The sequence below is a fragment of the Indicator indicator genome, chromosome 21 (genome assembly GCF_027791375.1).
Source record: "Indicator indicator isolate 239-I01 chromosome 21, UM_Iind_1.1, whole genome shotgun sequence".
Classification (NCBI taxonomy): Eukaryota; Metazoa; Chordata; class Aves; order Piciformes; family Indicatoridae; genus Indicator; species Indicator indicator.
The window spans coordinates 14,462,564-14,480,567 of record NC_072030.1 but is presented as its reverse complement, the minus strand read 5'-3'; the positions used below and the strand labels follow the sequence as shown (position 1 = coordinate 14,480,567).

The window sequence follows — 18,004 nt, the reverse complement described above, 5'->3', positions numbered from 1 at the left end:
AACTGAGTGAAAGAAGGTTGTGGTCAGCAGCATGGAGTCTACTTAGAAGCCTGTATCTAGCGGAGTCCCTTGGGCGTTGGTACTGGGATTGGTACTATTCAATCTAGTCATCAAGGGAACAGAGAGCACTGTCAGCAAGTTTGCTGATGACACTGAAGAGAAAGGAGTGGCTGATGTACCTGAAGGCTGTGCTGCCCTTCAGCCTGACCTGGACAGGCTCAAGAAATAGAGTGAAATCCACCAGGGATGGACTATAACCCTACCACTGCCCTAGGAAGGCTGTTCCAGGGCTTGACAACCCTTTAGGGAAAGAAATTGTTCCTCATCTCCAAACTCAGCTTCACCTCATGCAACTTGAGGCAGTTTCCTCTTGTCTTGACATTTGTCCCTTGGGAGAACAGCCTCACCCCACCTGGATCCAGCCTCCTTTCAGGGAGGGGCAGAGAGCCAGGTGGTCTCCCCTCAGCCTCCTCTTCCCCAGGCTAAACAACCCCAGACCCCTCACCTGCTCCTCACAAGGCTTGTGCTCTAGGTCCTTCAACCAGGAGGATAAAAGCCTCCATGGAGATCATTTGTGCTTTGGAAACATGCAGATCCCAGTAGCCATGGTCTCTCTCTTGGGTTTACCTGGAGTAAGGAGAGCAAGGTAGAGCCTGGCTTGCAGGGGCAAGGGGTTCGCTTCTCTAGCGTGTTGCAATCCTCTGCTGTTGTGCTAAGCTGAGGACGTGAGAGGAACTTTAGTGCCACAAGGTCCTGCTGCTGCATCCCTGTCTTGGGCACTCCTGAAGTTACAACACTCAACAGCCCATGCCTGCTCTGGAGCTAGCTCCAGAGTGAGAAAACCAGGGGCAGCAAAAAGTTTGTGCTGATAGATCAGCTGTCTTCTCAGCCATTGGAAATCAGCCCAGCTTCTGGTTGCCAGCTGGGGGAAGAGCTGGGAGGTCAGCCACAGCATCAAACACTTTACTCCACCTGCTCTGCCTGGAAAGAGTGTGCTCACTGTGCTGAACTGGGCTTTATGGCAGGATCATAACATTGCTGAAAGATGAGGGAGGATTGAGGGTGGAGGCATGCATCCAACAGACCATGGTGCTGTCAGCTGATGAAGTTAGTCCAGAGGTCAGCAGGTTTTCCAGCCTAAACCTGAACTCATGAGCTAAGCACAGAAGAAGTGACTTTCTCTCAGTGAACCACTTCTGCTCTTGGCTGCATCTCAGTTCTAGCCAAAGCTTGAACCATGTTTTTTTCCCCCCATCAAGTGAGCTTTCTGGGCTCCTCAAGGATGGAGAAAGGGAGTATGAAAAGGAGGTCTCACCTGAGACAAGAAAGGAACAAAGAGATGATGGTGACCTCTGGCACTGGAGGCAGTACTGACCTCAACCTTCAGCAGCAATGATCAAAGGGACACCTTGGTCCCAGCTGGACAAGGGGAGGGATGGGGAAGAGTGTGCTGACCCCACACCCTGCACCTCTGCAGCCTTTGCTGCCAAACCCCCAGAGCTGGAAGGAGCTCTGGCATTTTCTAGGCAGGTCATTCCCTGACAGACAGGAGACAGACACCTAGAGAAGCATTGCACAATTAGTGGTTTTATGACATAGAAAAGTGGATGACAAAGTCCATCAGTGAAGAAGACCTGATCAGTCCTCATTTACAGTGACAGAGGAACCAGCACTTCCTGAGTGTGAAAACCCCTGGCTGCTGACAGGATGAGGACCATAGTGTCACTTACCAGCTGGTTGCAGTGAGGTCACAGAGTTTGGCAGAGGGGAGAGCACAGCCACACCCTCAGGATTGCTCCTGGATACAGGCACAGGGGCAATTAGAGCCAGGGTGACGTGGGCTGGCTCACACCCTGCAGCTGCTGTCAAACTGACTCCCTAATAAAGGGCACAGCCCAGCAATCACTGCTGGCTTATCTACCCCCAGGAGGAGAAGACAGCCTTGTGGTGGAATTAGTTGCTACCATGAGCTGGGCAAACTGCTTCAAAGTCACTTCAGCTACATCTCTGCTGTCCCTGCAGCCAGGCTGGGAAATGAGATGTGAGGAGGAAGAGTGAGGAAGGTGGAGAGATGAGATGTGGCTTTCTCAGGCCCCAGAATCCTAGGGGCTATTTCAAGGTCTCACTGAAAGCTTGAGTTAGCTGTACTGTCTTCCAGCTTTAAGCACTGCATTCAGGCAAACAGGACAGGCAGCCTCTTCCTCCTGCATCCCCGTGCCCCCCTGAGCAGAAAGGTGGGCTTCATGGCAGCAGAGCTGCTGGGGTTGCCCCCTTCTGGGGGGCAGTGCAGGCCTGTCTCCATCATAGGCTGTTGTCCTCTTCTGTGTGAGACATGTTGACTATCACTTCTGCAGCTGGCACAGGTGAGCTCCCTGAGGCAAAGGACACTGCTTGCCCTCTGTGCAGATGATCTTTGTCATCATCCTCCTCCTCCTCATTCCTCTGCAGATCTTGGTCACTGTCATCATCACTATCTGCTGCATTGTCCTCAATCACTTGAATTCTCTCTCCAGCTTCAGGATCCACATCAGTCCTAAACCACACAGCTTTGTAGCCATCATTTGCCACCTGCCTGTCTGTCTTGAGGATAGATTTCACTTCTTTCTCAGGCTCAACCTCTTCTTCCTCTTTCTCTTCCTGGTCAAAGATGATGGTGGAAGCTACAGCAGCTTTTGGGAGGCTCTCAGTTTCTTCTGCAGCGGGAAAAGCTGAGGGAAGTGCTGGCTGCTCTTGCACCTCTACCACTGACCTGACTCTGCCGTCCTCTGAGGCCTCCTGCTGTTCAGTGCTCGCATCTGGCTGTTCATCTTGCTTGTAAGATTTGTTGTCATAACCCTCGGAGGGCTTCTTGGAGAGCTGCAGGAGGAGAGAGACTCTTTGTAAGTGTAGGCAAAGGGAAAGAAATGGAGTTGGGGGGAGAGGGTTGGCTGAAGTGACTCAGTTACCATGCAGGAAAGCTTCGGCTTGCTTTGCAGTTTGAGCTGCTTAAAGCCTGGGATAGATGTGACTCCCTACAACACCTCTGGTGTTTGACTCCATTTCTGGATATTTTTCAGACAGGGGCATGCCTGTTCTCCAGGAGGGCTGAGCACCAGCAGGGTGCACTGGAATTGTACCCAGCCTTCTGAGGAATTTCTCTGGAGTGGGATTTACCTCCCTCAGGAGGAAGGATGGTTGTTGTTCACCTGAGCTGTGTGCTCTGGACTCATCCTGCAGTCGGTGGAGTCTAGGCTCCTGACAGCCCCATCCTAAGGTGGAGACCAACATCTGCTCACCTGAATCACACCCTAGCCTTCAAAGAAACCAATCTGACAGGGACTTGAGAGAGCCAAAAGTCAATAGCTCAGGTGAAGAACACTGCCCAGGCTTTAGGTGGTGAAGGGACTTTTCTCTCCTTTGGCTATAGATGATGAACAGTGGTTTATACCACAGACATTTTTCAGAGACTGCCTCTCATTTGTGTCAGGTTCATCCTAGGATTTGTGCTTCATAGAGCTGTGGATCTCTGCTTAACACCTCTCCTTGCCCTCCAGCCTCAGGGGGCAGGAAAAGACCAACAGCAAACCCCACCAGAACGCTGCCGCTTTTGCAAACATTGTCTCAGGAGTGATTCTTCACCTTCACCTAAACCTGGGCAGTGTTTGGGCAGCCCAGCCGTCCTTTAAAACCTCCTCAAATCCCACTTCCGAAGGACTTCAGCCACCTACCTTTTTGTTCACCAGGTAATTGATTCTTTTTCCATACTGTTTGTATATCACCACTCCAAGGAAGACCAAGACAACCAGCAGCAGTGCTGCCAATGTCCCTCCTAAGATGCCCATGTCCTGAGCACTGTATTGCTTATCAGAGGAGGCTACAGCTACAAGAAAAACAAAGCAGTGTTAGAGGCTGAAAATGGCAGGCAGCTTTTTAACACAACACTTCCTCCTGGGAGAAGCTCCAACCACCTTTTGAAAGGCAAAGATGCCTCCTCTGCAGCAGAATGTGATCAGAATATATTTCACATCACAGGAGGCCAGTTGTTTGGTCTCCTAAAAGGGCTTGATTTAAGGTGCCCACTCACAGAATATTAAACTTCCAGTAAGTGACATGTGTGCCCAGTTGGCCAAGAAGGCCACCAGCTTCCTGGCTTGGAGCAGCAAGAGTGTGGTCAGCAGGAGCAGGACAGGGATCATTCACCAGTACTGGGCTCTCCTGAGGCCACACTTCAAATCCTGGGTTCAGTTTTGGGTCCCTCATGCCATGAAGGACATTGAGGGGCTGGAGTGGGTCTATAGAAGGGCACTGAAGCTGGGGAAGGGTCTGGAGAACAGGGCTGGTGAGGAGCACCTGGGAGATCTTAAAGATCATCTAGTCCCAGCCTCCATGGGCAGGGAACATGGACAAGAGGTACTAAGGGGCAGCTTATTGCTCCAGGTTTCTGTGATTTCATGGAGAGACATCTCACTGAGAGGGGCTGGGCTGGGGCAAGAGAAGGGCAATGAAGTTGGTGAAGGATCTGCAGAACAGGGCTGGTGAGGAGCAGCTGAGGGACCTGGGGTTGCTCAGCCTGGAGAAAAGGAGGCTGAGGGGAGACCTTCTGGCTCTCTACACCTCCCTGAAAGGAGGTTTGAGTTAGGTGGAGGTTGGGACCTTCTCCCAAGGAACAAGCAACAGGACAAGAGTAAATGTTCTCAAGCTGCCCCAGGGAAGGTTTAGGTTGGACATGAGGAACTACTTCTTGCCCTTGAGAGTTGTCAAGGCCTGGCCCAGACTCCCCAGGGCAGTGGTGCAGTCCCCAGGTTTCAAAGCCATGGAGACATGGTGCTGAGGGCCATGGTTTGGTAGTGGACTTGATAGTGTTGGGTTAACAGTTGCCCTCAATGATCTTGGAGGTCTTTTCCATCCTAAATGATTCTGTCATTGCTCAGGGTTAATCACCTCTGCCTGATGTTGGCAGTGGGATTCTTTGTATTTCGTTTTCCAGTTTCATTTTGTAGCATTAATTATTCCTGAGTTTAATGGTTAATCAAAGACAGCTGTGTTCTGCTGCTGCCCTCTTTATGGCAGTGGACTTTGAGAATTCCCTCCACATTTGACTGCACCCTCAGTTTATCATTAATACCTTGGGCAGGGATGCCAGTCAAGCTGTGCTTCATAATCCTGTGTCCCAGAGGAGCCACAGCCCACAGAGCTGATTGGCAACTCCACCACCCTTAACTCCTTCTGTGCCTTGCAGCACCTCCCTGAAAGCTACCTCAGCTTGGTGGAATGACTCACCCTGAGAGCCCAGTGAGCTGGCTCCAGCCCTGGGAGCTCAGAAACCAGAGGGCAATGTACAGTCACCATGTCCCAGAAGGAGAGTGTAAAAACAACTCCAGTTACTGGGTTCAGTTCCTGGCCCAGAGAGGTGGTGGAGTTCATGTCCCTGGGGGTGTTCAATAAATGCATGGACGTGGCACTGAAGGACATGCCTTAATGGCCAGGGTGGGCTCAGATAGACCTAGACTCTGCTCAGACTCCCTAACACCCTGACCTGGCATGGTTCCAGGGATGGAGCTTCTGTAGGTATGGAGCTGGCCACAGTCCAGGTGTCCACAAACTTCAGTGTGTGACCTCTCATTGCCACTGTGCCCACAGAAGCAGAAAAGGCTCCCCAGGTATCTCCACAAAGCAGAAAACAAAGACACCAACCTACCTGCAGCAAGGACAACCTCCACCACAATCACAGTGCTGGCTTTCTGCAGGCTCACCATATCCATCCCAACAGCCTGGGTGAAGACAAGAGAGAGCTTAGGGCTTCCTGCATCTCCAGCTGGCTCTCAGGGCATCTGCTTGGCCCTTAGTGGACAAAGTACCTTGCCTATATCCTCACCACTTCCTCACAGTAGCACTGGAGCTGCACAATCTGGTCACAGAGGAAGAAGAGCTCTGAGGATTCCCTGCCCTGTCCCAGTTGATGGTTTGTGTGCAGCTTTGCAGCACAGCACTGGCCAAAGGCAGGCAGTAGTGTGGGGCAGGCAGAAATCTATGCTGGCACCTCACCTACACTCTGTGTAGCTAAGACAGTCAGGCTGGTTCAGGTACCTCCAGAGGGCATGGCACTCTGCTGGGCAAGTCTTGGTGAGCCCACTGGCAGGCAGATGGAGAAAGTGGAGATCTCCCTTCTTAGGAGTTTAGAGTTACTGTTTCCTTTGAGCTAAAGAAGTTCTGGATTTACCAACAGATTTCTAACTTTGGGGCTGTGGGCTTCAGAGCTGGGGTGAATGGCAGCAGTCATACCCTGCCCAGACCCACACACCGACCTCCTGTGCACTTCCTCACCCACCTTTTTTGTTAGGATCAGAGTGTGAGGGGGGAGGGAGCTCATAAAATCTCCCCAAAGCCAGCTGAGACTTCTTGTTAAGCAGAATCAGTGTGGGCTGGGGGCTGCTACAACCTCCCCAGCTGACTTCTCCCTGTCATTTTCCCACAGGACTGGAGAATCACTTTTGCAGTTAGCACCAGAGATTGCTTGCATCATACACAGTAAATTTGCTGTCACTTCATCTGCCTCCATCCATATACATTAAGGATGCAGATGGCTGGGGCACAGACTGTCCTTTCATGATGTGCCTTGCCTAGTAGAACCTCACCTTGGTGCTTCTGTACCAGAAACCTTCCACAGCCCTGGCAGGACAATGAAGAAAGTTGCCCTACCTCGAGGGTTACAGTTCCTGGGGACTGCAGCACCACATTTGTCAGGATGAGTCCATCTTTGGTTGCAATGAAATCAGTGCTGTTGCTTATGTGGTACTCAATGCTTGGGTTGACTTTCTGCAAAGCCAGAGGAAAGGATGTTTAAACCACACTGTGCTGTGTGTGCACCTTCTCAGCAGCCCATTGGCAGGACTTGAGCATAGGCACAGGGCAATAAGCAGCTCATAGGATTATGTAGATTGGAAAAGCCCTCTGAGATCGTTCTGTCCAACCATCAGCCCAGCACCACCATGGCCACTAAACCACATCCCCTAGTGCCAGGGCCACACATTTCTTGAACACCTCCAGGGATGGTGACTCCACCACCTCCCTGGGCAGCCTGACCACTCTTGTAGCAAAGAAATTGTTCCTCATGTCCAACCTAACCCTCCCCTGGCACAATTTCAGACCATCTCCTCTAGTTCTGTCACCTGATCCTAGGGAGAAGAGACCAACCCCCACCTCCCTCCAACCTTTCAGGGAGTTGTAGAGAGCAAGGAGGTCTCCCCTCAACCTCCTTTTCTCCATATTACACAATGCCAGTTCCCTCAGCTGTTCCTCACAGGACATCTGTCCTAGACTCTTCCCCAGCTTTGCTGCCCTTCTCTGGACACCCTCCAGTCCCTCAGTGTCAGGGTGTTTGCCCACCCTGAGCTTCCCTCAGCACGCTGTCCTGCAGTGGGTCAGCTCACCCACACAAGCCTGGGTGGGACTGGCTTTTGGAAGTCTAGCAGCTTCTCCACATTACAGCACACCATAAGCTGTTCTGATCTAGGTGGAGTTTCCAGGGAAATACATGGAACACCAGAGGAGAGTGTGTGTTTTCTCCTCCCCACCTCCCCTTCCTCGTGTTTGCTGACCCTGCTTTAGGCCTGAAGCAGAGAGAAGAATTCAGTGCAATTACTTACATCAGGGAAATCATCATCCAGTGCTGTTATCATCAGGGGGCTTGAAGGGTGACCAGCTTGGAAGACAAAGCTTCCTGGGGCCAGATCAGCAAAGGCTGTCCCGTTGTAGATCCTGCTCTCGAAGTATGGTGCATGATTGCTTTTATTGATGACCTTAATCTCTACACTGGCTATGGAGTATTTCTGGATGTTGTTGACTTGGGTGGCCTGGAGAGAAGAGAGGGGGAGAGATGCTAGCCTTTTCCTCTTGGTGGTGAGGACCAAAATGATAGGTTTGATCTGAAGCCCATTGCAAGCCATGTTGTTCTTTCCATCGTTGCCAGTGAGCTTTGAGCCAGACCTGATATTAACCATGCAGTTTGGAGTCCTGGTTTAGCTTGCTTCTGCTGTTGGCCTTCCTCTCAGCCTTGCTATAGCTCCAAAGTCTGGATATGACCCTCCATAAGGGCCACATCTGGACCAATTGTCATGCTCCAGTATAAACCAGTGAGATTCCAGCACCAGAAGCCAGACTTTATCTTCATGAGGGTGTTCAGACTGACAGCCTCTTGGGTATGTGCATGCAGGAAGCACTTTTTAAGTCCCTCCTGTCCTCTTGAGCTGCAGCTAAAAGAGGAGCTTCTCTCCTGGCTTGAGTTATGCTAACTAGAGTAACACAAGCCCCAGTCATGCCTAAGGAAAGCCTTCCAGTTCTGCTCCTCCACACTTCCAGCTCAGCAGGATGTCCTCATTCAGTTAATTTGTTTTGACATTGCAACCCACACGTAAGGGAAGACCCCTCCCAACTTCTACAAGAGCTTCTAGGTTGGTATAAGGCACTGGGCAAATACTAGACCCTTCCAGAAAAAAGGGGGTGAGAGAGTTAGCTTTAATTATTCATGTGATTACCTCCTGTCACATCAGGAGTGCTGCTTCCTAGAAAGCCAGGTGTGCTGGGTCTGTGGCTGCAGTGTCATCAGACTTACCATGACTTGCAGCAGGTAGGAGCCTGGGGAAGATGCTGGTTTGTTCATTGTCAGATTTCCTGTGTCAGCATCTATGGAGAACACATTGTCCATGTTCCCTAAACAAAACAGACTCTTCAGTCATCAGATACCTGCCTAAAGTGACCTGCAGCTCACTGACTCTGTTTTTCACACCCTAGTGACAACACCCCCAGGGTATAATGCTCTTTCCCCTGCCTGCCTGGCTGCTCCAAGGGCTAGGAGTACTGGCCAGGGATTTAGAGCCACTCTGCATCATCAAGGAGATGTTTGTGAACCCAATTAGATGAGATAGCACAGCAAAAATCTGCATTTCCAGTGCCTAGGCCCAGCTTAAAGTCTTCTAAATGCCTAGAGTGTAGAGCTTCTGCTGCAGTTTGAGCACTGAAGACCTTCAGTTCCCTAACCCAAACCTGACTGAACCCAAACTGCTTGTCAGGAGAGAGAAGGGAAGAATTTTTCCTATTTTGAAAGGAAGAAACCAATTCAAAAAGAACATATCCACCTTGTAATAGAGGCTCCAGAACTGGATGCAGTACTCCAGGTGTTGTCTTACCAGAGCTGAGCACAGTGCTCAAAATACCCAAACAGCAACAACAGCAATAAACCAACAAGAGCAACAAAACAACAGCAACAAAGAAAACCTCAACCAGCCAAACAAAAAACCCAACCCCACCAAAACAAAACAAAGTAGGAATCCTTTGAAAGAAACAAAGTGTCCAGTCAACGACTGGGCAATCAGCTGAGGTTCAACAAGACCAAGTGCAGGGTCCTGCAGCTGGGTGGAGGCAATCCCAAGCACAAACCCAGGCTGGGCACTGACTGGCTGGAAAGCAGCCCTGACGAAAGGGACTTGGGGGTGCTGGGGGAGGAGAAGCTCAACAGGAGCTGTCAGTGTGCACTTGCAGCCCAGAAAGCCAACCAGAGCCTGGGCTGCATCAGGAGAAGTGTGGCCAGCAGGGCAAGGGAGGTGATTCTCCCCCTCTGCTCAGCTCTGATGAGACCCCACCTGGAGTACTGCATCCAGTTCTGGAGCCTCTATTACAAGAGGGATCTGGACATGCTGGAAGGTGTCCAGAGAAGGGCCACCAGGATGATCAGAGGGCTGGAGCACCTCTCCTATGAGGACAGACTGAGAGAGTTGTGGCTGTTCAGTCTGGAGAAGAGAAGGCTCTGAGGTGACCTTCTTGTGGCCTTCCAGGATCTGAAGGGGGCTACAAGAAAGCTGGGGAGGGACTTTTTAGGCTATCAGGGAGTGACAGGACTTGGGGGGGAATGGAACAAAGCTGGAAGTGGGGAGATTCAGGCTGGACATGAGGGAGAAGAAGTTCTTCACCATGAGAGTGATGAGACCCTAGAATGGGTTGTCCAGGGAGGTGTTTGCAGCCAGGCTGGATGAGGCTCTGGCCAGCCTGATCTACTGTGTGTTGTCCCTGCCCATGGCAAGGGGTTTGGAACTGGATTGATCCTTGTGGTCCCTTCCAACCCTGACTGATTCTATGAACTGACCCTATCCAGGCAATCTTTTTGCAATCAAGACTAAAAAAGGGTAGGTTAGAGAGTGGCAATGTGCTGGGGAATAAAAACATCATTCTTGGCAATGAATGGAAATGATGCTGCTCAGGTGGGAGTTCTACGTTCAGCTCAAAGCCTGAATTAAAATGGTGTGGCCAGGCTGGCAAAATCAGCTCTAAAAGTCTCCAGATCAATCTCTCACCTCTCCCTAAAATACCAAAGTCCTTTTGAAACAGCCTTCATTGAGATGGGTGTGTGGCACTCTGATTCACTTTTGCCCCCATGCCTGTACAGTGTTTCTCCTATTTAACCCACAATGTTCTAGTGATGATGTGGGGCAGTTTTAAGCTCAGCATGGTGCTGGGGCCATCTCATTTCAACTTTACAACTAACCTAGACAGGTTGGACTAGATGGTCCTGGAGGTCACTCCCCCCCTGGCATTCTGTGATGTTTCTGTGGCAGAAACAGAGGAGCAAAGCCCCAGGCCCTCAGCTCTCAAGTGCCATGGAGGGTATCACCTCTGGGCAGGTAATGGAGGGGACATACAAGCAATGCAGTTTGGGGAAGGTGACAATTTCCACTCACCACTGACAATACTGTAGATGATTCTTTCATTGATGGTGTAGTCAGGATCGATGGCATAGAGAGGCCCTGGCTGCAGGAGGAGTGGCTCTGTCTGCAAGGACAAGATGAAGCATCACAGACCACACTGCAGCACCACATTACCATCACAGCTTTGTCCTCTCCCACTGTGGCTCTGGTGGGTTTGTCTGGGCAGAAGGGCTTCCCACTGCTGGGATGTGGCTGTAAGAGGGCAGAGCTAAGACAGCCTTGACCAAAGAGACTTCCAGCTCCCCCCTCTCCTGCCATGTGCTGCAGGAACAAGCACAAGCAGTGCTGCTTGGGGGTGGGAAAACCTCCACTTTCTAGGATGAGGAAGACTCCCTGCCACGCTGAATCATCTGCATGGGGGTTGGAAGAGGTGACCTTTAAAGGTCCCTTCCAGCCCAATGCATTCTATGATTCTGTGATTTATGGCTAGAGTTCAGCATGAGCTCACTGAGCTGGGAAGAGCATCTGCATATTGCCTGATGTGGCAGTTTTAGGTTGTGCCTGGGAAAATATGCCACAGACTGAGTAGAAGAAAAAGTGGTAGAATGGAAATAAAATGACCATTGGATGCAAAATAAAAATAATGATAAGGTCTGAATAATCCCATTGGCCTGATAACTAACACAAAGTTAGTTGTAGAAACTAACTCTGGCTCTTTTTGGCTTTTTCACTCTAGCAGATCCTGGCTGGTTGCTTTTGCTTGGCTGTTGCTGGCCTTGGCTGTGTTCTTGTGGCTAACAAGCTACTCTCTGCTTTTCTCCTCTTTCTTTTTTCCCTTGTCCAAGATGGGAAGAGGAGAGAGATTGTTGGTAACCCCCTGGTTTTGTCCAAGGGGGGGTGCTGGGGGTTCTTTTGTTGTTTATAAATTGTAAATCCATGTAAATATTCTCCAGTTTGTACACATTCATTGCATTTCATATTTCTAGATTTTTTTTTTTTTTAGTCTGCTTATAAATGTAGCTTCATTTGCTTTCCAACTGAGCAGGTCTGGCAAAATTTTATTTTTGGGGGGGTGGGTGTAATTTCAACCCACCACAGCTGAGAGGAGATGGAGCCATTCCAGCTCAGGTTGGATGAGGCTCTAAGCAGCCTGCTCTACTTGTGGATTCCCCTGCTCACTCTAGGGGGGGTTTTGGGCTAGCTGACCATTAAGGATCCCTTCAACCCAACCCAGACTGTGATCCTGTGACTCCAAGAGCATCAAGGACACTGTCTGACCATGCCTGCTTACCGCCACCTCCGACATGTTGACCCTCCCAGCATAGAGGCTGCTGATGCAAATGCTCTGCTCCTCGTTGATGAAGGTACAGGGCAGGAACCAGGGTGCTTTGGTGTCAGCTTGCTCAATTATGATGTTTATTGTTGCAGTAGCTGTGTTGGTGGGGTCAGTGCTGGTCACAGGCCTGTCCTGTACCCAAAGGCAAAGCAGACTCGTGAGATGCAAGTTTTGTTGCCAAAAGAAGCAGCCATCTGCAAAAGGCAGTGGCCCAGGGGCTGTTGCAGCTCCATTTCCCAGGCTCAGCAGCTGATGGGAGATTAGGTAAGGCAGTAAATTGTCTCATTCTTCTGACAAAGGTGAGCTGAAGCAAGCCTGCCACTGTGTCATCATGAAAAGTGGAAGGTTGCTCCTAACTCACCCCCTCAGTACCCACCCTCTCTCCCACTGTCCCAAAGATCTCCCATTCAGACTTACCCTTCAGTTAAGAGAGACTGGGGCCAGCAGGGCATTTTGTTCCTCCTGAAACACTTACCCTTGCATACAAGATCAGTGTTGTCCATTTAAATTTCTCATAGTCCAGTGCTTTGTGTAAATAAATCTCTGGATTGTTAAGTCCCTTTATGGCGAAGTAACCATCTGAGCCCTGGTGGGGGAAAAGGAAAAGCTCTTCTAACAGCCTCAGTCACAGAGCTGGTCAAAGTACTGCTCAGAGCTCTCTTTGCCATCCCAATCAGGCCTTTATTCCTGGGGACTTGAGGTGGGGAGCAGTAAGAGAACATGAGGTCTGTTTAATCTTGGATGTTGCACACTGAAGCTGCCTGGCTTGTCAGAAAGGTTTGTTCCTGTCCCTGTGAGTTTATTCCCCCAGACCCCCAGCTTTGCCTGCCTACCTGCTCAGCAGTACTGGATGAAATCTTTTGCCTCATTTATTTCCTACACTCAGCAGGCTGCCAACAATCCTTGATTTTGGGTCCATGAGAGCCAAGCAACCTCCCATCCATGCACAAAGCAGATCCAGGATAGCTCAGCCCATGAGAGTCAGCAAGATCCTTTGCCTTAACCTAGCACAGCTGAGCTTTGGGGCAACTCCAAAGCCAAACTGAAATAACATACATTGCATTTAACTCTACAACCTTCTGCACTTGCTTTGGTTCTCACAGAATTGTTTGGGTTGGAAAAGACCTTAAAAGATCATCGAGTCCAACCATTAACCCAACACTACCAAGACCACTGCTAAACCATATCCCTCAGCACCACATTTCCACAGCTTTGAAGCCCCTCCAGGGATGGGGACTGTGGAGTCCAAGCCTTAATAACCCTCAAGGGGAAGAAATCATTCCTCATGTCCTACCTACACCTCCCCTGGGGCAGCATTTCCTCTCATCCTGTCACTTCTTACCCCTGCCAGGCTCCAACCTCACCAACCCTGGAGGGGTTCAAGAAACATAGGCACATGGCACTTGGGGACATGGTTTAATGGCTATGGTGGTGGAAGGTCAGTTGTTGGACTTAATGATCTTAGAGGACTTTTCTAACCCAAACAATTCTATGAATTAATTCCCTGAGCAATCCCCCTAAGAACAAATCACAGGATCACAAGATGCTAGGGGTTAGAAGGGACCTCCAGAGATCATTGAGCCCAACCCCACTGCCAGAGCAAAACCATGGAATCACAGAAATAAACTAAAGCACTGAAGTGGGGCCTGGGGGAAGTGGAGTCAGCCTTTTGCTCTGCTAAAGGCTTTGTGTGCTCTTGGGCAGCTCATGTTATCCCCACTGCTGGTACACAGGACATTATCTCCTACTTTCCCTATCTGACTTGGAGCCATTCTGATCTCTCTGAGGTACAAAGGTCTCTCCTGATGTGTTTACAAACCATCTCAGCAAGACTTCCCTGCATCATATGGTTCAGAATATTCTAGATGAAAGTTTAACCTGTGGAATAAAAGTGTGAGCAGTGAAAGAATTCAATACTTGTAGTGTTGGTTGCTCTGTTCTGCTATCCAAACCAGGCAGATGTACCTCTTCTAGAAGCTGCCAGAGAACTAAACCCTATCCAGTCACTTTAGGCACAAAGCTGTGGCTCTTCTGGCTTAAACACAAAGACTTCTTCAGAGCTGCCATTTCCACCACCCCCCTGGAAAACCAAACAAACCCAAGGCTGCTCACTGGCACTGTGGTTGTGAGTTCATAGTAGATGGTGTCCAGGTCAGCATCACTGGCACTCAGCTCCTCACGGGCTATGATGGTTGAGTTCACTTTGGTATCCTGAAACAGAGGTGCTTTGGTTATTCTCCCTGAGAACTGGGCTGAAGACTTCTCTCTTCCTTAGCCCCACAGCCAAGGGGGCCCCAATGCTCTCCTTATTTCCATAGAACTCCTCACCTCAGGAACAACTTCAGTGAAATTTGTTTGCTTAAACTCTGGGCTGTTGTCGTTCTCGTTGAGAATGGTCACAAAGATTTCCAAAGAATCACTCTGCAGAAAGGGTAAAGTGAGAGAACCAAAGACAAAAATAAGACCATGAGGGGCTGCTCCTGGTTGGCAGGGAGCAGAGGGGATGGTGTAAAGGAGCACACCAGGATGCAGGTGGGTGTGTGGGAGGGTTGTGGGTTTATTCCCCCCTTATCCTCCATTCACAGAGCCTTGGATGCTCTCTCCTTGACTGGGAGGAATGTGTGTGTCCACAAAGAGAAGGACATCTGCTCTCAGTCTGTGGACTAGGAAGAGCAGAGGGAAGTACAATGCTAAGGGTTTGGAAGATCACTCACCTCCCCAGCATTGTTTTCACAGATCAGGGACACCAACAGCAGGGTGACTTCCTGCATGCACAAACAAAAGCCAGCCTTTGTGAGACAAGTCAAAAAGTGCTACCTCTGCTTCTGAAGTGAATTAAACAAACCCATGCAGTGTCACCTGCAGGGTGTCAGCTCTGCTCTTCTCCACCCAAAGCAAAGCAGTTGTTGCAGAAAGGGAAAGGCAGTTTAGGGATGCTTGTGGCTGTGTTCAGAGCACTCCAGGAAGGTAAAATGATTTAGCAACAACCCAACTGAACACACAGAGGTTTGATAGGAGCATAGAAGTGTTTGAGGCCAACCAGCAACCTCAATCAGGCTCGATGTGGTCCTGGGCAGCCTGATCTAGTTGGATGTGACCCTGCTCACTGCAGGGGGTAGGGGGTGGACAAGATGACTTTGATGGTCCCTTCCAACCCAATGCCATCTGTGAATCTAATGCCACCATGGCCATTAAACCATGATCCCAAGTGCCATATCCACCGGTTTCTTGAACACCTCCATGGACAGTGATATGCTTGTCTTTGTGCTTCACACAGGACCACCTCACTGCTCAGACCTTTGTTTCCCACAGACAAACTGGGATCCTGAGTCCTGGAGAGCTCTGAACACTCCACTTGTCACATATTTGGTTTCAATACTTCCCCTTGCTTTAATTGATGCAGATTCATTGAAAGAAAGTGACAGCAGGCATCCCCCTCCCTCCTTATTCTCTGCTTGGGGCAGGGATGGCTTCCCAAGCAGTGAGCTCCAACCCAGCTGAAATTAGTTTCATTTTCCAAAGCTATTTCCTAGATCCTTTAGAAGTGGGCTACAAAGCCAAGGCTACAAGTCCAAGACTGCAGGGTGAAATTCATTGCATCCCACAGAATCACAGAATGCCAGCTTGGAAGGGCCCTCAAGAACCATATGGGCCAAACTTTCCAGGTAATAGTACAGTTTAAATGAAAGCCCAGAACCCTGTCAAGTTGAAATGAGATGGCCCAGCACCCTCTTAAGCTGAGTCTTTCAACTGTCCCAATGTAGGGGAACCCACTACTTCCCTTGAGAGAATTATCCACCTGATCCATACAGCCTGCCAGCTAAAGGCTTACCTCATAGTCCACGCTTTGGACCAGCTGCAGCTCAGATCCCTGGAGAGCAAAGTAACTGGCATCAGGGGAAGCTGGATTAATCCTTGCAGTGAAGCCTGATTCCATATGGATGGTGGTCACCACGTAGCCAACAGGGTTATTTTCAGGAACATTTGGTCTGCTGTCATTCACAGAGCATCCTGGAGACGTGAGACACAAAATTGTCCTGGGGTTTAATTCATGACAGACCTGGGTGAGACCTGAGTTCCCCTGTGGTTGCCAGCAGAGAGAAGGTGGTGGAACAAAGCTGTCTTTCAGTAGGAGTCTAAAAATCTCCCACCTGTAATGGTTACCACTGGAGAGAAGGTTGCTGACCAAAGGTTGCTGTCTTTCAGTAGAGTCTGAAAACCTCCTGCTGCTGTTGGGACCATGGCTCTGTGGTCATGGACCTCCTGCAGGAGCTTACCTTGTGCTGCAACGTGTGCTGTGGAGGGCAGCAGGCAGAGTGCTGCAGCGAGGAGCCAGCAAGCAGCAGCCATGGGAACTGCCAGCTGATGACAAGATTCCTGTTTCTGATTAAGCTGATCCACTTCTTCTCTTCTCTCCCTGCTTCTCCCAGTGCTGTCTTCTGTGTTCTCTGCTCCGTGGAGGTGCCAGCAGCAGCTGGCTGGAGCGGATCGCTGCAGTTCAACCTTTGGCTCTTTGTCTCATTGGGCAGTTCATTAAAAGGCATTACCAACACCATGATGACTCACAAGTTCCTGCTTCTACTTTGTTCCTAGGTCTTTCCTATCCTGAACTCTCTGTAGCAGCAAGGAGCTAGCTGAAGCATTTTAGAGCTCGGGATCAAGCCCCCCCCCCCCAAGATGAGCATGAAGGAGGAGAAGGGCTGACACTTGAGCAAGCTGCCTGCATGCTCCAGTGAGCAAGTTTCTTGTTTCTGATGTGCCAGAGGTAGTTTTGCTCAGATCATTCCCTACAAAAAGTCATAATCACAAAATCACCTGGTTGGAAGAGACCTTAAGATGATCAAGACCAACCCAAAATCCAACCTCTCTCTGTACAAAACTCTTGGACCATGTCAAGAAGCTCCTCATCCAAGCAGCTTTTAACCACCTAATGATGCTACTATAACCTTAAATCTTAATTCTTTTAGCCATTTTTTTTATCTGCATGGCTCACATCCCCTTTTAGCATGGGTTTGCTCTCCAGCCCATGACTCATGGTTTCTCCTACTCATCCGTCATATTGCGCCTGAAAAAACAGAGACTGGGGAGGAAAAAAGTATTTAAAAAGATGATAACAATCCATCTCTCTCATGTCTTAGCTTTGTTTCTGGAAAAGGCAAAGGTGTCAGTGAAGACAAAGCCTTTGTAGCTGCTCTTTGTTTGGATGATAAAAGAAGGACCTAGGCCCTGGAGGACTCCCTGAGCTGAGATGATGAGCTCTGCTCCTCAAACAGCCTTGTTATCCCCCCAGCCACCCTGCAGGACCTTCACAAGGTGAGCAGAGGGGATCCAGAGACAGTGACTGGGACCAGCTGCAGCTCTGCAGGGACAGTGAATCATCCCCTTCCACCAGGGGCCAGTGGTGGCTCTTTGTAAGGGTGTTCCTCAGAATCCCCATCCAGGTTCTGACTATTTCCATCTCCACAGCTTCCTGAAGCCTCAGTAAGATGCTTTTCTGCTCACTTGTCCTGTCCTTTCCTGAGTAAAATTTTCCAAGGCAAGGCATTTGGCCTCTCAGGCAAGGGAACACCAAGACCATTGTTTGCCCCTCCTGGATGAGAAGCAAGCAGACAGCTGCTCTCACTGCTGCTTTTAAAATCCCACCAAGGGCTGCATTTTAACCAAGTGGCTGTCAGTGGCCTCATGAAATCCAGGCTGTCCAACACCCCTCCCAAAAGACCTCCAAGAGGTCTCTTCCAAGCAGAGATTGCTGATGGACCAACCTCTCCATCCAGAGAGTTGCAGAGAGCCAGAAGGTCTCCCCTCAGCCTCCTTTTCTCCAGGCTCAACACCACCAGCTCCCACAGCTGCTCCTCACCATTCCTGTTCTCCAGACCCTTCCCCACCTTTGTTGCCCTTCTCTGGAGCTGCTCCAGCTCCGCAATGCCCTTCTTGGAGTGAGAGGCTCAAAACTGAACACAGGATGCAAGATGTAACCTCACCAGTGCCCAAA

General features: G+C 50.0%; 1 protein-coding gene across 1 annotated transcript; it reads right to left on the bottom strand.

Annotated features, from left to right (window-relative positions):
• Window positions 1–2,286: 2,286 nt before the first annotated feature.
• On the bottom strand, window positions 2,287–16,362 carry CDHR5 (cadherin related family member 5). The gene is made up of 14 exons (XM_054390438.1): window positions 16,290–16,362; window positions 15,845–16,023; window positions 14,727–14,777; window positions 14,341–14,433; window positions 14,125–14,223; window positions 12,488–12,598; window positions 11,968–12,144; window positions 10,710–10,800; window positions 8,591–8,688; window positions 7,626–7,832; window positions 6,679–6,795; window positions 5,678–5,750; window positions 3,708–3,859; window positions 2,287–2,856 (listed from the first exon to the last, which is right to left on the bottom strand). The coding sequence occupies exons 1-14, from the start codon at window positions 16,360–16,362 to the stop codon at window positions 2,302–2,304; spliced, it is 2,076 nt and encodes a 691-aa protein (XP_054246413.1). The 3' UTR covers window positions 2,287–2,301.
• Window positions 16,363–18,004: the final 1,642 nt, after the last annotated feature.